This window comes from Caretta caretta, chromosome 15 (assembly GCF_965140235.1).
Source record: "Caretta caretta isolate rCarCar2 chromosome 15, rCarCar1.hap1, whole genome shotgun sequence".
NCBI classification, from domain to species: domain Eukaryota; kingdom Metazoa; phylum Chordata; order Testudines; family Cheloniidae; genus Caretta; species Caretta caretta.
Genome location: NC_134220.1, coordinates 30307166 through 30325827, shown reverse-complemented (window position 1 = coordinate 30325827; position 18662 = coordinate 30307166). Strand labels below are relative to the sequence as shown.

Below are 18662 nucleotides of genomic sequence, written 5' to 3'. Positions count from 1 at the left end.
TTTATCTTCACTGCAGAGGATGTGAGGGCATTTCCCACACCTGAGCCATTCTTTTTCAGTGACAAATCTGAGCAACTGTCCCAGACTGAGGTGTCCATATAGGAGGATTGGGAACAAATGGATCAGTCAAACAGTAATAAGTCACCAGGACCAGATGGTGTTCACTGGAGTCGGTGCTAGGCAAATTCTTATACTGAAAAGTGAATAGGGGGGGCCCCTTGAGCTGCTCTGAGCCCTAAGCAATTGCTGTCTCTCCTTATACCTAGCACTGGCTCTGGTGTTCACCCAGGAGTTCTGAAGGAACTCAAATATGAAATTGCAAAACTACTAACTGTGGTGTGTATATGTAACCGATCATTTAAATCAGCCTCTGTACCAGATGACTGGAAGGGTAGCTGATTTCATGTAGATTTTAAAAGAAGGCTCCAGAGATGATTCTGGCAATTACAGGCTGGTAAACCTAACTTCAGTACCAGGCAAATTATCATAAGAACGGCCACATTGGCTCAGACCAATGGTCCATCTAGCCTGGTATCCATTGTCTTCTGACAGTGGTTAATGCCAGATGCTTCAGAGGGAATGAAAAGAATAGGGCAATTATCAAGTAATCCATCCCCTGTTGGCCAGTCCCAGCTGCTAGCAGTCAGAGGGTTAGGCTACCCAAAGCACTTGGCTGTATCACTGACCAGCCTGGCTAATAGCAATGGATGGCCCTGTCTGCCATGAACTACCTAGTTGTCGTTTTTTATACCCAATTATCCTTCTGGCCAACATCCCCTGGCGAGGAATTCCACAGGTTAACCCTGGCTTGGGTGAAGACATCTTGCCCTTTGTTTGTTTTAAGCCTGCTGTCTCTGGATGTCATTGGGTGGCCATTTTGGTGCGTTACAGGGAGGGGTAAATAACACGTCCCAGGGCCCGGGCTCCACACCGCAGGCCCATGCCCGGGCCCAGGCCTGCCGCCTGGCGCTGCCGTGGCTAGCCCATGCGCTGCGCCTGCCGCGCGCCCTGTCACCGCCAGGGGGCGCGCGGGGCCGGGGGAGGCGTGGCTGGCCCAACCCGTCCACTGCCCATGCTCACTTCCGGAATGGGCGGGTCCGGGAGCCCCGGGGGCGGGGCGGGCCCCGGTGATTGGGCTGCTGGGGCGGAGGTAGCCCGGGGATTGGGCGGGACGGGACAGCCCGGCAATCGGGCCCCGCCCTGCAGCGGCGCTTGCTGCGGGCGCCGCCCCGCGCGCTCAGTCGAGCCCGGGCGGGCGCGTGGAGCCGGCGGCCCCGTCCCCAGCCATGGCGCTGCTGCTGGAGCACGAGTTCCGGGTGGTGCCGGCGGACCGGGAGATCGAGACCGGCCCCTTCCTGGACGCCGTGGCGCATCTGCCGCCCTTCTTCGGTGAGGGGCCGGCCGGGGCTGGGGGCGGGGAAGCGGCCCCCAAGGGGGGAGGTAGGGGGGGAAGCGGCCCCCAAAGGGGGAGGTAGGGGGGGAAGCGGCCCCCAAAGGGGAAGGTAGGGGGGGAAGCGGCCCCCAAGGGGGGGGTTGGGGGGGAAGCGGCCCCCGGGGACTGGCCGGCACTGGGGGCGGGGAAGCGGCCCCCAAGGGGGGGGTTGGGGGGGAAGCGGCCCCCGGGGACTGGCCGGGGCTGGGGGCGGGGAAGCGGCCCCCAAGGGGGGGGTTGGGGGGGAAGCGGCCCCCGGGGACTGGCCGGCGCTGGGGGCGGGGAAGTGGCCCCCAAGGGGGGGGTTGGGGGGGAAGCGGCCCCCGGGGACTGGCCGGCACTGGGGGCGGGGGGAAGCGGCCCCCAAGGGGGGATTGGGGGGGAAGCGGCCCCCGGGGACTGGCCGGCACTGGGGGCGGGGAAGTGGCCCCCAAGGGGGGGGTTGGGGGGGAAGCGGCCCCCGGGGACTGGCCGGCACTGGGGGAGGGGGGAAGCGGCCCCCAAGGGGGGTTTGGGGGGGAAGCGGCCCCCAAGGGGGGAGGCTGGTGGGGAGGAAGCGACCCGTGGGATTGGCCGGGGCTGGGGGGGGGTGCCTGGTGAGCCAAGCTGAGCCCCCTCGCCCCGCCGGGGATGCGGCTCGTTCGCCCTCCGCCCGCTGGGCCTGAGCTCTCTGTGGTGGGGCGCAGGCAAAGGGGAGCCCTTTGCTCCCTGCCAGGTGGCTGGGCCTGAAGCCGGACAGACCCTGCTCCAGCCCCGGGGTACTGTGGACACGCCGGCCCCGAACGCGCCCTGTGCGCTTGGGCCCCTGTCCCGGGGAGGGGAGGATGTGTGCCCAGGTCAGCCCTGGCAGCCCAACCCGGGATAGACCGATGTCGAGCACAGCTGCTGCTCTGCCTTGGGGACGAGTCCGACCCAGTGGCCTGTCTGCAGATAGCCCACAGGGTGCATCTGCCCCGGATATCTCTCAAGTCTGAGCCAGTTTCTCGCAGCAGCAGTTTTGCTAGCTCAGGGATCCTTCTCTCGGTCTTTGCCCTGCAGCTCGCTTGCTCGCTGTGCCCTCGTGTACCCAGCCCTCTCAACAATGCTCGATTTTCTGTTTCAGGTAGTGTCAGGATGCTCCAGGCTGTCTCGGATGCGCTCAGTTAGACAGAGGGTCAGACTGTACTGTCTGGCACACTGTGCTTATCGCCTGGAGCTGAGTCAGGAGACCTTGTACCAGATCCTCAGCAGCTGTGTCCAGAGAGGTGTGAGGGTTAGCAACACCTGTGGGAGTTCGTTGGAGAGGCTCTGTGTGGATGGGAGGGTTCAGCTGGCTCGTTAACTCTGAGTTAAGGCATTTCTAGCACTTTGCCAGTGCACTGGCTCTGGTGTTTCATGTGCTGCCTTTTAAATGTAAGAAGGAAAGTTGTATTAGGGAAAACGGTGTAATTAATGCAGTACAGCTTGTGTGTACAGACGAGCCCTGAGATGGCTGTACTCCAGTTAAAGATGTACGGTACCTAGCGTGGATCAGTTATATTGGTATAAAGCTGCTTATACCAATTACAGCTTATTGCTGAACAGGAAGGCTCTACAAGGGTGTGAGCAACACTTGACACAAAACGTCAACACATTAGAAACGTAATATGCCAAGGCCTAGTCTACACCAGTCTTTGTACCTGCGTACGGTCTGGCTATGCAATGAATTTGTACCTGAGTGGACTGGAGAGAGGGGGACTATGGAAAATAGAAAATTTGGCACACCCTTAACATTACCTAAACTGCTTGCCCGACTTCAGCTCTATAGCACAGCCTGTCAGAGAAGGCTTTCTCTCCGGCTTGTGGGGGAATGCTGCCACCGATTAGTTTAAAAAAAAATTACTGGGGTTCCTTTCAAGGGGCTCTGCGTTAATTTACACAGCTCTGTAACGGCATATGGGGTTCTTCTAAGACATGGTTACATCCGCCAAATGTGCCGAAACATGGTCACCAGTTTGTGTGTGGAGATGCCATGGTCTGTTTGTCTAGGAATCTCACTGAGAGTCCTGTATTGATGGGTCTGCCAGTATTTCTGTTAGAAGCTTTTACTTTCTGGGGTTTAAAGCACTGCTTGCTGTTTCTGGCCTCAAACCCAGCACAACCTTGATCTAAAAGGAGGGCAGAGGGGAGGGCTGTTTGGTTTTCATGAGCATGGGAGACTTGGCTTGTGGTTCTGTTACAATGTCCTAAGAGGAGGGGCACAGGCAGGTGTAAAGTTACGATTCTCTCTAAACTCGGACTCTGATCATGGCAAACTTTTCCAGCACTTCTCCCAGATCTTAATGTATTGGGAGGTGGCTGAGGTGACTGTTGAACAGAAGTCTCCCCCTTTAAAATTAATCTGAATTAGTTGCATTAGAATAAGGTGAGGGAGGTCTGAAGGCAGCATTTAAGGCTACATAGTGTGTTGGGTCCACAGGGGCTTTGTAGGGGAAACTTGGTGTCCAGAAAAGTGTATCTGGAAGAGCCACAGGACAAGTGAGTGTTTGCCTGACCCCAGGAAAGGGCATCAGTAGCTTTCCATAATTTCAGTGACCCCCTCAAGGAAAGGGGGATTTGGGGTTATGATATTCCTTCTTTCCCTGCTCCCCCAAATCTACTGATAATACTCAGGCTTGTAGTTGGACTGTCTCCATTTACAAGAACAGCCCCCCACGCCCTGGCATTAAATATCCTGATGGCGCTTGGGGAAAAGTGCATCACAGTTATTCTGCCTCAGCTGGAGTTGGCAGCACCCCCTGTAATGGATTTAAACGGGAGAACATTGCCCGGTCCCCAAGGAATTGGCAGTCTAAAGCATGTCCTAGAAAACGAGCTCCCCAGGCATTGATGGGACGATACATTGTTTACTTGCTCACCCCAGGGGAGTTGACCAGTAGGCCACAAGGCTTGATGCAGGATTTATGGGTGACTTTCTCTGGCCTGTGTTACACAGGAGGTCAGACTAAAAAAAAAAAGTCTACCTGAAATGTTGTTCTGCTTCCTGAGACAGACATTCTGTTCCATGTGAGACCTGGGGATGGGGCTGAGTGCAAAGAGAATGCAGCTGTTAGCAGGCAAGTTACTGGATCAGTCTTGTTCAGTGATTGGGATGTAAGAATGGTTTCCCTTTCTGCATATCAGTTCTGAGGGGAAGGGGACAGTTCTCAGGACTTGGCTGGTAAGTGAGCACTCAACTGAGCAGGCTGCATGGTCAACTAAGCAGGGATGTTTAAAGTAAAACCCCACTCTTCACATCTGCAGGACAGGGTTGCAGCTAAAGCAGAACAGGCTTTATGATTATTACTGTGGCAGGAAAGGAGATAGAGACCTGGCACAAGCTGTCATCCTGCCCAAGCTTTAGGACTGTGGTGAATGCCTGATTGAGAATTCATGTAAGGTTTGGGTACGGTGGATCCTAACTTCCAGGGATTCCTGGAAGATGCCTCCTCTGATCAGCTGATCCTCAAGCAGTGATGGCAGTTAAACTTCATACCTTGGGTACATCTGACTTCTAAAGATTTGCTCTTTCACTCCACACAGAGGTGAATTCTGCTTCCCTGTGCTATTCTATAACAAGTCATGGGGCATCTCTTCTTGCATGGTCTTTGACTGTTTTCTCATCCTTTCATCCATCTCTCTCTCCCTAAACAGAGTTTTCAACCCCACAACATTTCTCACTACTGTACTTTCTGTAAAGCTTTCCCTCCTTCCCACCTAGGCACTCACAAAGTTTGGCAATTGTACCCCACACCTAAAAGCCAGAGGATTAAACCTACTAGCCAAAGATACTGACCAGGGCAATATCCAGGTGAGCAGCCAATTTCTATGCCCCCTACCTTCTCAGGCTACTTCCATTGGAATCCCAACATCCTCCTCTTTGCAAGTGTTGACCCTCCGTCAGCCTCCTGGCTTTTGCAGTGGAGGGGGATCTGCGACTCTGCCTGTCTCCTGAACTCAGGTTTTGATCTGCCTTCCCAGTGGATATCTCCAGTGCTTGCCTCAGCTTTTAGTCATTGCCCAACTTTTTACTGGGGTGATTCACCAACTGCATTTTGTCTTCTCCTGCTGCTGCTCCTCTTCTCAGCCCTCCAGGGCCCTGCTCTCCCCTCCCTATACCCCCAAGCCTCTTGCTTGGCTCCCCCCAGTCCTCCCTTGCTCTTGCTCTCCTAGCCCTTCCCCCTTCTGCAGCCTCAGCCAGCTCCTCCCTCTCCACTTGCTGGCTCCAGCTGCTTCCTTTGTGCTGCCACTGCCTGGATCCCACTTCCCTGGCCCAGCAGCAGTGAGTGCAGCGGGGGAGGGGAGGAGAATGCTTCCAGAGCATGCATGGGGTGAGGAGTGACATGGGAGGGCAGTGACAGGAAACCCACCTACACCTTTCCTGTAACCCCCTAATAGGTCAAGAGCTGTCATTTGTGGGAGACTGACTTACAGCTCTTTTGAGCAGCCGTGAGGAAGCTGACTTGATTCTGTTAGTTTCATTGCTGCCGAGAGTTCTGACTAGCAGCAATAAAACTGACGGAATAATTCAGTTTTCACTCTGCTGTAGCTTGGCAGAGGCCTTGGATCTGTAGGACTGCATCAGTTCCCTTCTGCTTGCATTCGCAGAGTTATTGTTACCATCGGGGGGCTAGAATGGAAGTTTAGATTCTGCAGCTGTTGCAATGGTACTTTCCTAGGAAAGCTACCTGCTTCCCTGAGCATGTGGGTTTGTCCTGTCCCAGTAAATTAAACGCGTTTTAATATAAATGTTTGACAGCCAAAAGCATTAGGTATGTTCCTGCGTGGCTATCTGTCCTGCAAATTACTCTGCACAAGAAAGTGGAATGCAGCATATTAGGAATCAGGCCAGTTCTCAGATAAGTAGCATGCTTCATAATTGAGTGTAACTGAATCTTGTCACCAACCCTGCCCTGTTTATAGGAAGGTTTTTTGTTGAAGTTGTTCATGTTCTCTGTGTGTATAAATCTCCCCACTGTATTTTCCACTGAATGCATCCGATGAAGTGAGCTGTGGCTCACGAAAGCTCATGCGCAAATAAATTGGTTAGTCTCTAAGGTGCCACAAGTCCTCCTGTTCTTTTTGCGAATACAGACTAACACGGCTGCTACTCTGAAACCAGTGATACTTTGCTTTCTCTTGTGGCATGGTGTCCAAGTGAAGGACGCATCTACCCTTGAGTCATTTTGTGTGCGATGTATATAAAAAGAACTTGTGCAGTGTGCGAACAGTGACTGTCTTTGGAAGGCTACCAGTATTTGTCAGTGAAGGGAATCTAGAGCAAGAACTACGATCCCAAGCCCCACTCAAAACAAGAGGAGGTCTCTAAGTTGTGACTGCTTGTGTGAGCTGCGGCAGTTACTAGGTGTTGCTGTTCCTATTGTTCTGATCAAGAGGAAAAATCCGCAAGGTATGTTGCACTCTGTAACATGAATCCATCCTTCCAACCCAATATTTACTCTTACGTGATTTGGCAGCATAAGCATGACTTAGGTAAGCACTGACAGGCAGGGAGGTGAATGACTCTACTGGATAGGAGGGGAAGAACAACTCTTTTCTTTAATGGCTTGGACAATGCAGGTAACAGCACAAGAGCGAGCATTAACCTTTCTGCAGTGCTGTGGGGTGGGAAGTATCCTGGCAGCATCCTTCTGAGTGAGGCGGGAATTGTCTTTTGACTGACCAGGTTGGGATGTGGAACATAAATTAAGTGGAACTCCGCTGCTCTGGTGATGGGTGCCTTTTAAATGTATATAATTGTTAGTGACTTGTCTGTGGTCTACATCAAGTGGGTAGTGGAGCCAGGGCTAGTGCCTGGGCATTGCTGGTTCCTTGTTCTGTGTTCAGTCCACTTGGTCACGCTGTATTCCATTGTAGGCCTCTCCTGTTTGTCCCGCTGTATTGTAACATGCTGAGCTCCTCCTGGCTGTTGGAGGCCAGTGGATTAGGTAAAGCTGTTGAAGAACATCATCGGCTATTTCAGCAAGAGATGCTACTGTATGACCTTGTTCCGCTCATGTCTGAGCTTCCTGGAGTCAATGGAGGGAGTTAGGGCCCAGTAGGATGTCACCATTTACAATACTGCTGAAGAGTTACTCTTATGCCATCTGTCTAAAACACCAAACAAAAGCCCCTCTTAGCTCCCTGGCTCTGCTGAACCCCTTGCCCAGAGATGGACAGGGATGCTCGCTGAGTGAGAGAACCTCTGGTCAGTAGTAAAGTTGGCAACCCTGACTGGGGAGGGAGACGCTCTTTCCAATGTGGAGCTGTTTTACACCTGCAGCCCTGGAATCTGATCATACAAAACCTCCTCCAGCTTGGTGCGGGGAGGGTCTAGAACAGTCTGTGTGAAGGGAAACCCCGTGCCACAAAGCAGCAGTGTAGAAAGGGCAGCAGAGGCTCCATGCTCGTCTCGGTGGCTGTCATTTCTCAGAGTACAAGGGAAAAGCTGTTTTTCTTCTGGCAGCACCATAAATGTTGTCTATGACATGAATGAAGGCAGGATTTGGTTTTGTTACTGGAGCCAAGTTAACAGTTTGGTTATAGAGTCTAGCACTGTTTGCTGCCTGTAGCGAAAACCAGTAACTTTGAATTCACGTGAGGGGAGCAGCAGATCTGTTGAACAAAAATGTTGCTCTTTACCAGGCCCCTAGCTGCATCCCAGTAGACTGTTTGAAATATGATGCATTAAAACCTCCCCAAAGTACCAAGCAGGTCTTTAGCTGGCACGCCCATCATTGCTATTGGCCTGCGGGGAGTGCTCATGGGTGAGAACCAAAACTTCTTACAAAGGGATCATCCCACATGCGGTCTGACTCAATCATATCGTAATCCAATGACTGGTTGGGTTGCATCACTGGACAACTCATGCAGTAGAAGGTTAATTGGCAAAGACCCCATCCAACTGGCTAAACTACTGAGTTGAGAAAACTGCCGAAGCACACAGTTCAAACTCCCTTGAGTCAAACTGGTCACTGTAAGAGCCCCCTGGGCTAGCCCAACCACATCAGAGAGGGAGCTGAGCAGCAACACAAGACCATGATTTAACCAAGGTCACCTGGGAAATCAGGGGCAGTGCCAGGGATAGAACCCAGATTGGAGTCTGGTGCTTTAACCAAAAGACTGCTGTCCTTGTCCTGTTCCCCCTCACTCCCGGGTCACTGGAAGCTCAGTCTTCTGTGCAGTGACCTTTATAGTACTTCATAGCTTCTGTCCCTCCATAATACTAGAGGTTGGTTGAGTTCTTAGGGCACTATCCCAAATCAGGCTGGGGGAGGACTTTGTTAGGATGCTGCTGTGGGAGGGCAGCTTGATAGACCAGATTTCAGCCTGAAGTGAAGTAATGGGCATGTATTGTCACTCCAAGAGCCTTCTCCATTTCCCAGGATTCCTTTCCTTGGGTCAGCCCTTCAGGAATGCAGACCAGCTTTGCTGTGTGAGAGGAGCAGTCTGTCTCACACCAGCAACCCTCAAACACAGCATAGGGCAGCCAGATGATCCTAGCAATAGGGGCTTGTCTTTATCACACTGCGACCTTACTGAGCTCCCAACTCCCTTAGTGCAGAAAGTGTTGTGTTAGGGAGCAGTATCCAGAGTAACCTGCATTATAGACACAACAGAACCACAGTGAAGCCATTAGCAGCCATCTCCTTCACAAATCCCTGTAATGATGGTCTTATGTAACTACTGACACATCTGCAGCGTAATTTAAGGGCTTTGTTTACAATTGTAAGTTAATTCGGATCAAAGTAGGGTGTGGATTTCAAGTGTGATCTGTTCTGGAATAACTCATGTGTGGACAAGCCCTAAAAATCCTGATTTTTATTAGGCCACAATGAATGGCATTGGGATATTTCAACACGGGATATTCTGCTGTTAAATTGTGAGCAAATCAAGTGTCTGGTGTAGCACAACCAGGAAAGAGGGCTGATTATCCCCCTCACCCTCAGCTTTATCACCAGCTTCTCCCGGATTTCTTCCTGGGATGAAATAGGAAGGTGGCGCCTCACTAAATGGCATAAAAGCTGCTAGGGTCAGGCAGCCAGCAAGAGTCAATATGCCGCCTTCTGGGGCGATGAAAAGCAGAAGGAAACGGTCTGAGTAACTGAGCTAAAACTGGTAAAACAGGAATGTGAAGGGCAGCGCAGTTGTGTTCACAGGACAGGGTTTGTGCTGAATGTATCCTTGGACAGGCTGCTGCAATAGGTGCCTTTTAGATCTTATGGGAGCAAGAAGCAGCTTATGGCTGTAAACTCTGGGAATGCTCCTCTACACCCGCAGGTTTTGGGCAGAGCTTAATTGCTGAATTAACATTTTCCTATCAAATAAAGCTGTTACAAGCTAACCACGTAGTTTAAAACCTAGTGGATATTCATTGGAGGCTGAATAAATCTGAAAACGTTTGCGTCAGCAGAGCACTAATAATTGCTAAAGGAGTAGTGCTTCAAACATGGGAATCCAAAAAGCAGTCAGCGATTGGAGCATAGACAACATAAGCCAGACTGCTATGGAAAGAATTGGACACCATAACAGACCCTCAGATGTAGGATGATTGCCTGGAAGGATCTGAATGGTTCTGTTAAATGCATACCCTGCTTCTTGCCCTTCCTCTGAATTTTGCTTCTCTTCTTTATCTTCTTCTAATAAATGTTTTCCCCTTCAGTTTCTCTGTATGTAGAATAAAGCAGAATAAGATTTAAAACTAGTTTGTTTTTTATAAACCAATTGTAAACTGTAATGCAAACGATTGATTCATATGGTGTATAATCAAATCTTGAAAGATTAGGTAGCAGCGGGTTAATATGTTGAGAAGCTTGCCTATGGAGGGATGTGGGGGGGGCTGTATGTGTATATTGAAATTTATAACAAGTTAATGGTGGGAAGAAAGAAACCGCTTGTGGGCATGTCCGGCTGTTGGAAAGCAATGCCGCCCCCCCCCCCCCCCCCCCCCAGGATGGCTGCTGCTTTGGTTGATTGGGATCTCACCACGGCTGTCTGGTGGCTCCCTTCTGGGCAGCCCTGGGCCCTTTCCCCAAAGTAGAATGGGCTGTGGGGAGCCAGAGAAGGGGTTTTGCAAACAGCACTTTGCCCACCTAACCCACTATCTCTGTATGGAGGGTATTCGTTCTCAGCCCATCCCGCCGTGGACGTCACTGCTGCTTTGGTCCTGCCGGGCCCAGGTTCCTTCTGGCATCCTGTCCCCCCTCAGCTTTCCTGACTACTACCTGGTTCTCCTCCCTGTCTGGCTGTTCCTGGAGGGGATTCTGCTCTGCTCTCCATCTTCTCCCTCTACACTCTCTGGGTGAGCTCACTTGCACGATCTCAACTATCCTGATGCCGAAGGCTCAGGATCTGCCTCTGCTCCTGACCCGTCTCCCTCCAGCCGACCCTGCACCTCGCCCGGCTGCCATCTCCTTTGGAAGTCTGGCTTTCAGCTTGAATGTAGCATGACAAAGCTGTGCCCGTGTCCTCTCCTTTTCAGCTGTTGCAATGATGGACTGGGGCTTCTAGGTGCTGCAGTAATGTATGTCCTAGGTCAGACTCCTCTCCCATCAGTGTGTTGTGGATTGGGGGTGGGGCGCCTCAGGAGCTTGTCCCATGGAAACAACTAACCAGTTCACTTGTCTAGCGTGGATGGGCTTGGCGGTCCCAGGTTGCTGGCTCATAGGGTTTCTATAGCCTGTTAGGTATTTCCATCGGTGGGGGAGGGGCACGGGTGTTATGAAATGTGTACATCAACTTTTTTCTAAGCAGCTGGCCAGCCCCATGCAGAAAAATCAGTGGGGAGTGTGGTGCCCAAGGCACACTGCCAGTGGGGATTGCACTGTACCAGGCGGCCCCAGCCCCTGAGGGGCGGGCATATTGCGTGCATTGCCCCAGTTGCATTTCCTGGGTTGATGCTCTTTAGTGGCAAACCCGGAGTGCTGATTCTGCTGCCTTTCCATGTCCTGATGTCAGGATGTGCAGTTCTCAGGCCACATCCATCTCTCATTGCACGGGAGGAATCTGTTGCTAAGTTAAATGTCCATCAGACAATAGCTAGTGTCCTGTTCCAGGAGCTGCCTCAGTGGTCATGCTCCTGACAATGTCTGCTATTGTGGGAGAATTGCTTTACAAAAGTCCCCCAACTAAAGCAGAGTATAAAGCAGTATAATGGCTGTCTTGATTGCCTGCCACTATAAATGACTTGCTGTATCTTTTAATTAGATGCACTGATTTTATGGAAACCCTTTGTTCGAACTCCATAAGTCACAGTACAGTAACATAAACACCCTTCAAGTTGGGTAAAGTAGTGAGATGGTGTGAAAATGGTTCCCAAATGCTTGTGGTACCTGCCCACATGGCCCTCACTGCATGAGGGCTCTGGCCCCTGGTGCTCTGCTGGGCTGTCCTCTGGAGTAACTTTTCGCTTTAGGTGAGATGTTCTCAAGAGCTAGCCATGCAAGTGTGCCAGGGCCCTTCCCCATCTCTGTGCATAACTCTGGGGATCTGGCTGAAGCACAAGGAATTAAAGTTTCAGGCTTCAATAAAGGGAATTTGATGAAAGTGAAGTGCAGGAGTGTCCTGGGCAGCCATGATGCTGACCTGGCTCTGTCTTGCTCTCGTCATTCCCTCTTTCCCATTGTCAGTGTGCTTCTGCCCCGGCCTGGTGGGAGCGCTGGGAAGGGTGAGTGGGATCTCATTCAGCCTCTGGTGCCTCCGACCCTGCTGGGAAGGGGCTGACCGCGGTGCTGGGGTTTTCTGCCTTGCGTGCTTGTCCAAGTGAGACACCCCCCCCCCCCCCCCCCACTCCTGGTCCGTTTCAACTCAATCTAAATTCAGGCCCGTGACTTAGCGGTAAAGGGTCTGTATCCCTTAGCGTCTCTGCTGGATCGAAATATCCTTGCCAGTCCTATGCAAATAAGGTCCAGGATTTCTCTGAAGGATTGTTCAGGGGTCAGAGAAATGTTACACGGTAACTGAAACATAACTAACAGTCGGTGGCGCTGCCCTTCAGTTAACCAGCCTTGATTAAAATAAGGTTCACAGCAACGGAAGAGAGGAAGTAATCCGAATCCATAGATTGCTAAAACCTGGTGTGCCTTAACCTCATGGTAACTAGTGTGTGAGCTGTCCCAAGGGAAGAGCGCAATGAAGACATGCCACTTCAGTTTTATAGTGAGGTAAGCTGCGCATGGCCAGCGCTAGACACTCACCTGGGGTTGACCTCGTGGTAAAACTAAAGTACATTGTTGTCCCTGCGTTCTTCCCTCCGGACAGCTCATGCCAACATTGCTCCTTTTGAGTAGTGGGGGCTGGGAAGTCAGATTCCTCAGCAAAGGAAGGCATTCAAACTGGGACATGTGTAAGCTTGCTGAACAGCTGACAAGAGACAGCGTGAAGATGAAACTGGGGAGTCTAAAGTGATGTGGCAATACAGCATTACCAAGCTGACTGCCTTGAGCATTCTGATCTTAAGCAGGACTCACTTCCCGCCCCAGTAAATTGGTGGTACCGACTAGTAAGAGCTGAAGCTGAATTGGCTTGTCCCCGAAGTGCTGTGAAGATAGAAGCAGTAGAACTGCCAGTGATTTTTTTTGCCCCAAGTGCGTGTGGTTATTTATCCACTGGACACCCCCTTCGTAGCTCGGCTGTTTGCAGATACCTCCTGCTTGTTTCACCCTGGCTTGTTTGTACCTGTGAAATGTTCTGGATCTGTTGCCTTTGGACTGTATTTCAGAGGTATCTGGTTGGATGCCCTGATTCGGGGATCTGCTCTGTGACACAAACTGCCTCTTTCTGTTGGCCTTCCTGACACATGCCCTCACTTTTTTCTTTTTTTCTAGATTGCCTTGGGACACCAATAGTGTATTCGCCAGTCAAAGCAGATCTTGCTGGAAATATCAAGGTAGGAAGGGGTATCCCTGAGATCCGATTCTTCAAGACCTGTATTCTCGTGGTACTTTCACCACGCCACCAAACTCCAACGACTAAAGGCTACAGTCACTAATTGTGCTGTGCTGGGGAGACTTGAATAGGGCGAATTTCTCCATTGTGAAGCTGTCAGAATGGCAAGCTGTGACTTGGAGACGGAGAAGAGGGGGACGCTGGGTTTCTGAACACTGTTTCAAGCAGAGGAGCATTTGGTCCAGGGTTGCTTCTTGCTTTGTACCCCTGCCAAGACCTCTGTATAAGTTCAGGATGGACACTGGCTCTTTGGTTTCTTTCCACCGGATCTGGCTCTGCGTTGGCTGGCCTCTCTTCAGTTAGCTGCTTCTGCTTGAAATCCCCACAGTGCCTAGAGCAACGAATACCAGGACCAGAGTTGGCATGAGCACCGAGCCAATGTCTCCAGTAGGCCTTGGGAGTATTCTTAGTTACATTGCAGTCATAAAATGGGAGCCTCTTCCGGATGGAGCCTGCGGTTCTGTGGATTTGGGTTTCCAGCAAACATGCTTTTTGGCTAGTTCATCCCTGACTTCCCCGTGTATACAGCTGTGATGCTGTCTACCAATGTTAAACACCCTGAATTTGGATAGATACTTAGACCGTTTTCCCTCCTCCTCCTGCAATGTCGCTGTGCGTTGCTAAGCTGCCTCTAATGGGAGCGTAGAGGTCAGCGCTGTGCATTTTAATTGCAATACGCTCGTTTTTAAGGCTGTAGGCTGCTTTCAGGCAGAGCTCTGAAATCTTTCCTTTGGTCAATTTCAGAAAATCCGAGCAGTCTATGAATCAAATCCTACCAAGTTCAAAACGCTAAAGAACATTTTGGAAGTGGAGAAGGAAATGTATGGACCAGCGTGGCCGAAAACAGGTGCAACGCTGGCACTAATGTGGCTAAAAAGGTGAAATGTGGATTCTGTGGCTGTTGCACACTTGTGGATGTAACTCTCTGGCTCTCTAGACTCACGTGCAAAATGCTGGTTTCACTACAGAGAATGAGTCGCTCTTCTTGGTTCTGGCCTAGTTAAAACTCTGTTGCTGTTAATTTGTCCCCCTCCAGTATGTCTGTCACCTGGTAAAAGAATGCTGCTGTCTTCCATGTGTACAGTCTGTTTTAGCACAGTGGTTCTTAACCAGGGGTCCACAGCCCACCTAGGGGCTGTGAGCTGGTTTCAGGGGGCTGCGGGGCCCCACGGCTGAAGCTCAGAGCCCCAGCGAGGCTGACCTTCCCCATAAGAGTGAAGCCAAAGCCATGAGGCTGAAGTTGGGACCACCCTACCCCTCCACCCAGTGCTTGAAATCTGGAGCCCTGAGGCGTGTACAAACTCCCCCACCTTCCCCTCGCCGCCCGCGGTGGGCTGAAGCCTGGTGCCCCAGTGCCTCTGCAGGGCTGAAGCTGGGAGCAGAACTGCAGGGCGGAAGCACAGAGCCCCGAGCCCTGGTGCCCCCATGGGTCTAGAGCCCTGAGCCCCTGTAGGGCTGAAGCTGGGAGCACAGCCAGAGGGAGCCCTGAGCCTCTGCATTTCCAGCAGGGCTAAAGTCAGCAGAGCCATGGGGCTGAAGCCCCTAGCCCTGGCACCCGTTGCAGGCTCTAAAGCCCCGTGCCCCAGTGGGGCAGGACCCAGGAGCGGAGCCACAGGGCTGAAGCTCCAAGCCCCAGTGCATCTCCTTCCCCCCTCTCCTCTCCTCACCTCTCCCCCCAGGGGCTAAAGCTATGAGCAGAGCCATGGGGCTGAAGCCCAGAGTCCCAAGCAACCCCTCCCAGTGTCTGGAGCCCTGAGGCTGAACCCCCATGGCTGAAGCCAGGAGCCCTGAACTTTCCCCTGTCTCCTCTGTCCCTCCCCTCACCCCCCCAGGGCCCTGGAGTTTTTATGGTATGTCAGGGTGGGGGGGCCTCAGAAAGAAAAAAGTTTGGCCTAGACCGTGTGTGTTCCCTGATGCATACATGGCTGGAATGGTAAATTCTGGAGAGGGCCATGTGAAAACCCTGGTGCAAGAAATCCAGAGTCCTGGGACTGGCCGGCCAGCGATCGGGGCCTGCTACAGTCCCAGCCTGTTAACCTCCCTCGGGGAGGCGTTTTGAGACTGGTACCATGGGTGACACTTGCAGGGAGTTGCCAAGCTGGCAGATGCTGTTTCTCTCATAACTTGGGCTGACAGGTGATAGTTGAATTGTGAAATGCCTGATGGACTGCTGTGTGTCCAGTGCAAACCTCTCACGCCTGTTCTGTGCTCTTTTCAATCACTCAGGGGCCTGAAGTTCATTCAAGTTCTCCTGCAGAGCCTTTCGGATGGCGAGAGGGATGAGGAAAACCCGAACCTCATCCGAGTCAATGCACTGAAAGCCTATGAAATAGCCCTGAAAAAATATCATGGCTGGATGCTGCAGAAGGTCTTTTCAGTGAGTGCTTGCCTCCAAAGGGAACGGGGGAGAGACGCCCAACTGACTGGGCAGGCCTAGCTCCAGACGCAGCGCTTCATGGTGAAGGCTGCGGGGAGTCGGTGCCCAGATGCTCATTCTGTAAATGCCGTTAGTCTCGCCTGCACAAGGAGTGCAGGATTGGGCGCTGATCCGCTGCTTCTCCTTGGCTTGGCCGGGAGGGGACACCATTTTCCAAAGTGTCTCAGGATTTGGGAGTCTGCTGACACACCATAAAGGAACCTGACTTAGAGTGCAGAGCTCCTGCCTGCTGAAAACCCAGCCCCTGGGCCTCTGTCACGAGTCACTCCTGGAAATCCTGGCCAGTGGGTGCTATGTCTGGGACCCCCTCAGGGGACCTGTGGGCTCTGGGCTAGTATCCCTGATCCCAAGGAGATGCTCAATTCTGAGTAGCCAGTGGGGTTGCTATCCAAGTTTGCCATTGTAGACGCTTGTCACAGCAACTTCTGTGTGGCAGGTTGTTGGTCTCGGCGGCGCTTGTAAAAACTCACTTTGATGCAGAGCTGGGAGTGTTCCACTCGGGCGGGGCGGGATGGGCCCTAATAGAGCTAATGGGAGCCTGGGCAAGGCAGTGGAAGTTTGTGGTGGCTGACGGCTCGTCGGTAAAATGGACTACGGTGAGCTCAGAGGGGGTGTCTTGGCGGGGGGCAAGGGAGATAGTGCTGATTTAATCTTCTATCATGGGGAAGTAAATTAGGCAATTTAGAAGGAAACTAAGTTTTGCACCTGCCTTTAGCTTTAAGACTTGTGGGCCTGTTGCTTAAAGGTGCTGAGCCCATGCAGCTTCTAGGGCACATACAGCCCAAGATAGGGGCTCGTTTTATCATCCGTTTGTACAAAAGCCAGTGTGAACTCTGAAGCGCACCAGGTGTCCTGCCTACCTCTGTTTCATGACAAGTGCTTTCTCCCTCTCTTAGGGATCCGTCTATGCTCTTCCATACAAGTCGGATTTACTGAAGGCTCTTGAGAAAGGAAAAGAAGTGAACGAGGAGGAGACTCTAGAGAAGATCCACCAGTTCCTAGCGAAAGCCACTCCTATGCTGGATGCAATTTATGACATGTACGCAAAAATGAATGCAGAACTGAACTACAAAGCTTAACATTTGCACAGGACGCCTACCACCAAGTATAAAGTACACACTACCTTAATCCTAAAGTGGAAACCCTAAATCATTGAGCACTGGGGCTGCTCCCGTTCATCAAGTGACTGATTCCTGGCCTGGATATGGAAGGAATAGCCTGGTTTTCTATAGAAACAGAGCAATAAAATCATGATTGTATCTCAAATCTTCATGGAACTTCAAACACCTGTTTATCAACTGGGGAGCAATGAAACTTTCTACTCTTAACATATTTCTTTAAAACATGTCTGGGGGAATGAGGTGTAACTGACAACAATGCTTAGCTGCTGCTATTGTCTGGCTCTGCCTCCGCCTCAGTTTTCAATAAGCGTGTATCTTACGAAGACATTGGTGTATAATTTGGATTGTCTGTATATTTAGATACCATAGGAGTTTGTACTCTCATTGCAGCAGTTACCTAAGATGTCCTGTGTGCTGAAAAGAGTGGGGTTAATGTAATTAAACAGCTTGATTACACTGAGTGACTAAGAAGCCTCAAAAATAATGCCAGAAATTTGCAAGAGAATAAGCCTTCAGTGATTCCCCCCCGAGTCGCATTGAAATCTTGTAGGATTCTGAATTTTCTCCAGTGTGGGAATGGTTTCTTTTGCCTAACTATTGCTTCAGGGACAGTTACTCCAAATTAAACCACCTGTAACCTCCATATGTCTCTTTAAAAATTTTGCTCCAGAGACGCAAGTTGCCTTAATAGTGGTTTGCAGCACAACTGAGCCTTACCTTAGGACTTTGGAGGTGGGGGGAGAGAACTTAAAATAAATGCTGAAAATGAAACATCTGTTTTGAAAATTTCTTTTGATGTCGTCTGACTAGAGAAGTTCCTTCTCCTTTGGTGCCATAGGTACAAAAATGTCTCCTCACCCACCTGTTCCCTTAAATTTTACATGGAGCATCTGTTTGATAATGTGACGCTTCACTCCACAAACGTCTGGAGTCCTAGATGTGCAGTTAGATAATCCTAGTAGCTAAATTACCTATTTCAGATCCAGAGTCCTTGTATCTCCCCGGCAGATGGGGCTATTTGCTGTTTAGTAGGATCTAGCTTTAGTTCAGCTGACTTATGTTTTGCTATTTAAACTTTATTTGACTATTCTGCTCCTCACACTTCTACCAGTGTGGAGGTGCAGAGTAATGGGGCTCAAATTGCTTGCTGCTTTTTACTGCCTGTGTTTTTGTTTGTTTGTTTTTTTTTTACAGGACACTTTGGCTATCTTAACTTGACACAGAGTTCTACACTGTTGAAAGTACTTCCATGGAATCTAGCTACGCTTTCAGGTACTAGGCTCTGCTTTTCCATCCACATGCTCAGCATTAGGAGAAAAAGGGTTGGTTAAAATCTGGCCAGGTGCTCATCTGATCCCATGCTTAATACTTTGTTGATCTCAGAGCAAATTTAGTGCTGCTGGAACATGCCAGCACTGTCCTCTGTGAGCTACAGAACAGGGCAGCACCAACCCAAGCTTCCCTCTAAATGTTCCTGGTCTCAGGGCACGCAGGAAGCCCTATTCCATGGAAGGGAGGAAAAGGAGCTCAGTCACAAGCCACACTCAGGGCTTGCCATTTCTGAGCCTGCAGACAGAGAGCTGCTGTCAGCATGGCAATCGGATAAAGAATGGAGCTCGGTGCGAGAGGCAGCCATCTTACAGCAAGGTGCATAGGTGGTGGGTATAGAAGGGCAGGGCAGGCTAAGCCTCCCCTAGTGCAGCTGGTTGTGGGATTTGCAGGGGAAGTT

General features: G+C 51.2%; 1 protein-coding gene across 1 annotated transcript; it reads left to right on the top strand.

Moving 5' to 3' along the window:
* Positions 1-1224: 1224 nt before the first annotated feature.
* GLTP (glycolipid transfer protein) lies at positions 1225-17704 on the top strand. The gene is made up of 5 exons (XM_048821684.2): positions 1225-1389; positions 13255-13316; positions 14120-14253; positions 15602-15752; positions 16709-17704. Exons 1-5 carry the CDS (start codon positions 1287-1289, stop codon positions 16889-16891), a joined length of 633 nt encoding a protein of 210 aa, XP_048677641.1. The 5' UTR covers positions 1225-1286; the 3' UTR covers positions 16892-17704.
* Positions 17705-18662: the final 958 nt, after the last annotated feature.

Excerpts from the sequence above, each read along its gene's own strand:
- GLTP (XM_048821684.2), top strand. The coding sequence starts at position 1,287 with ATGGCGCTGCTGCTGGAGCACGAGTTCCGGGTGGTGCCGGCGGACCGG. Across the intron at positions 13,317-14,119 it reads ATCTTGCTGGAAATATCAAG|AAAATCCGAGCAGTCTATGA; the intron begins GTAGGAAGGGGT and ends GGTCAATTTCAG. Across the intron at positions 15,753-16,708 it reads TGCTGCAGAAGGTCTTTTCA|GGATCCGTCTATGCTCTTCC; the intron begins GTGAGTGCTTGC and ends TCCCTCTCTTAG.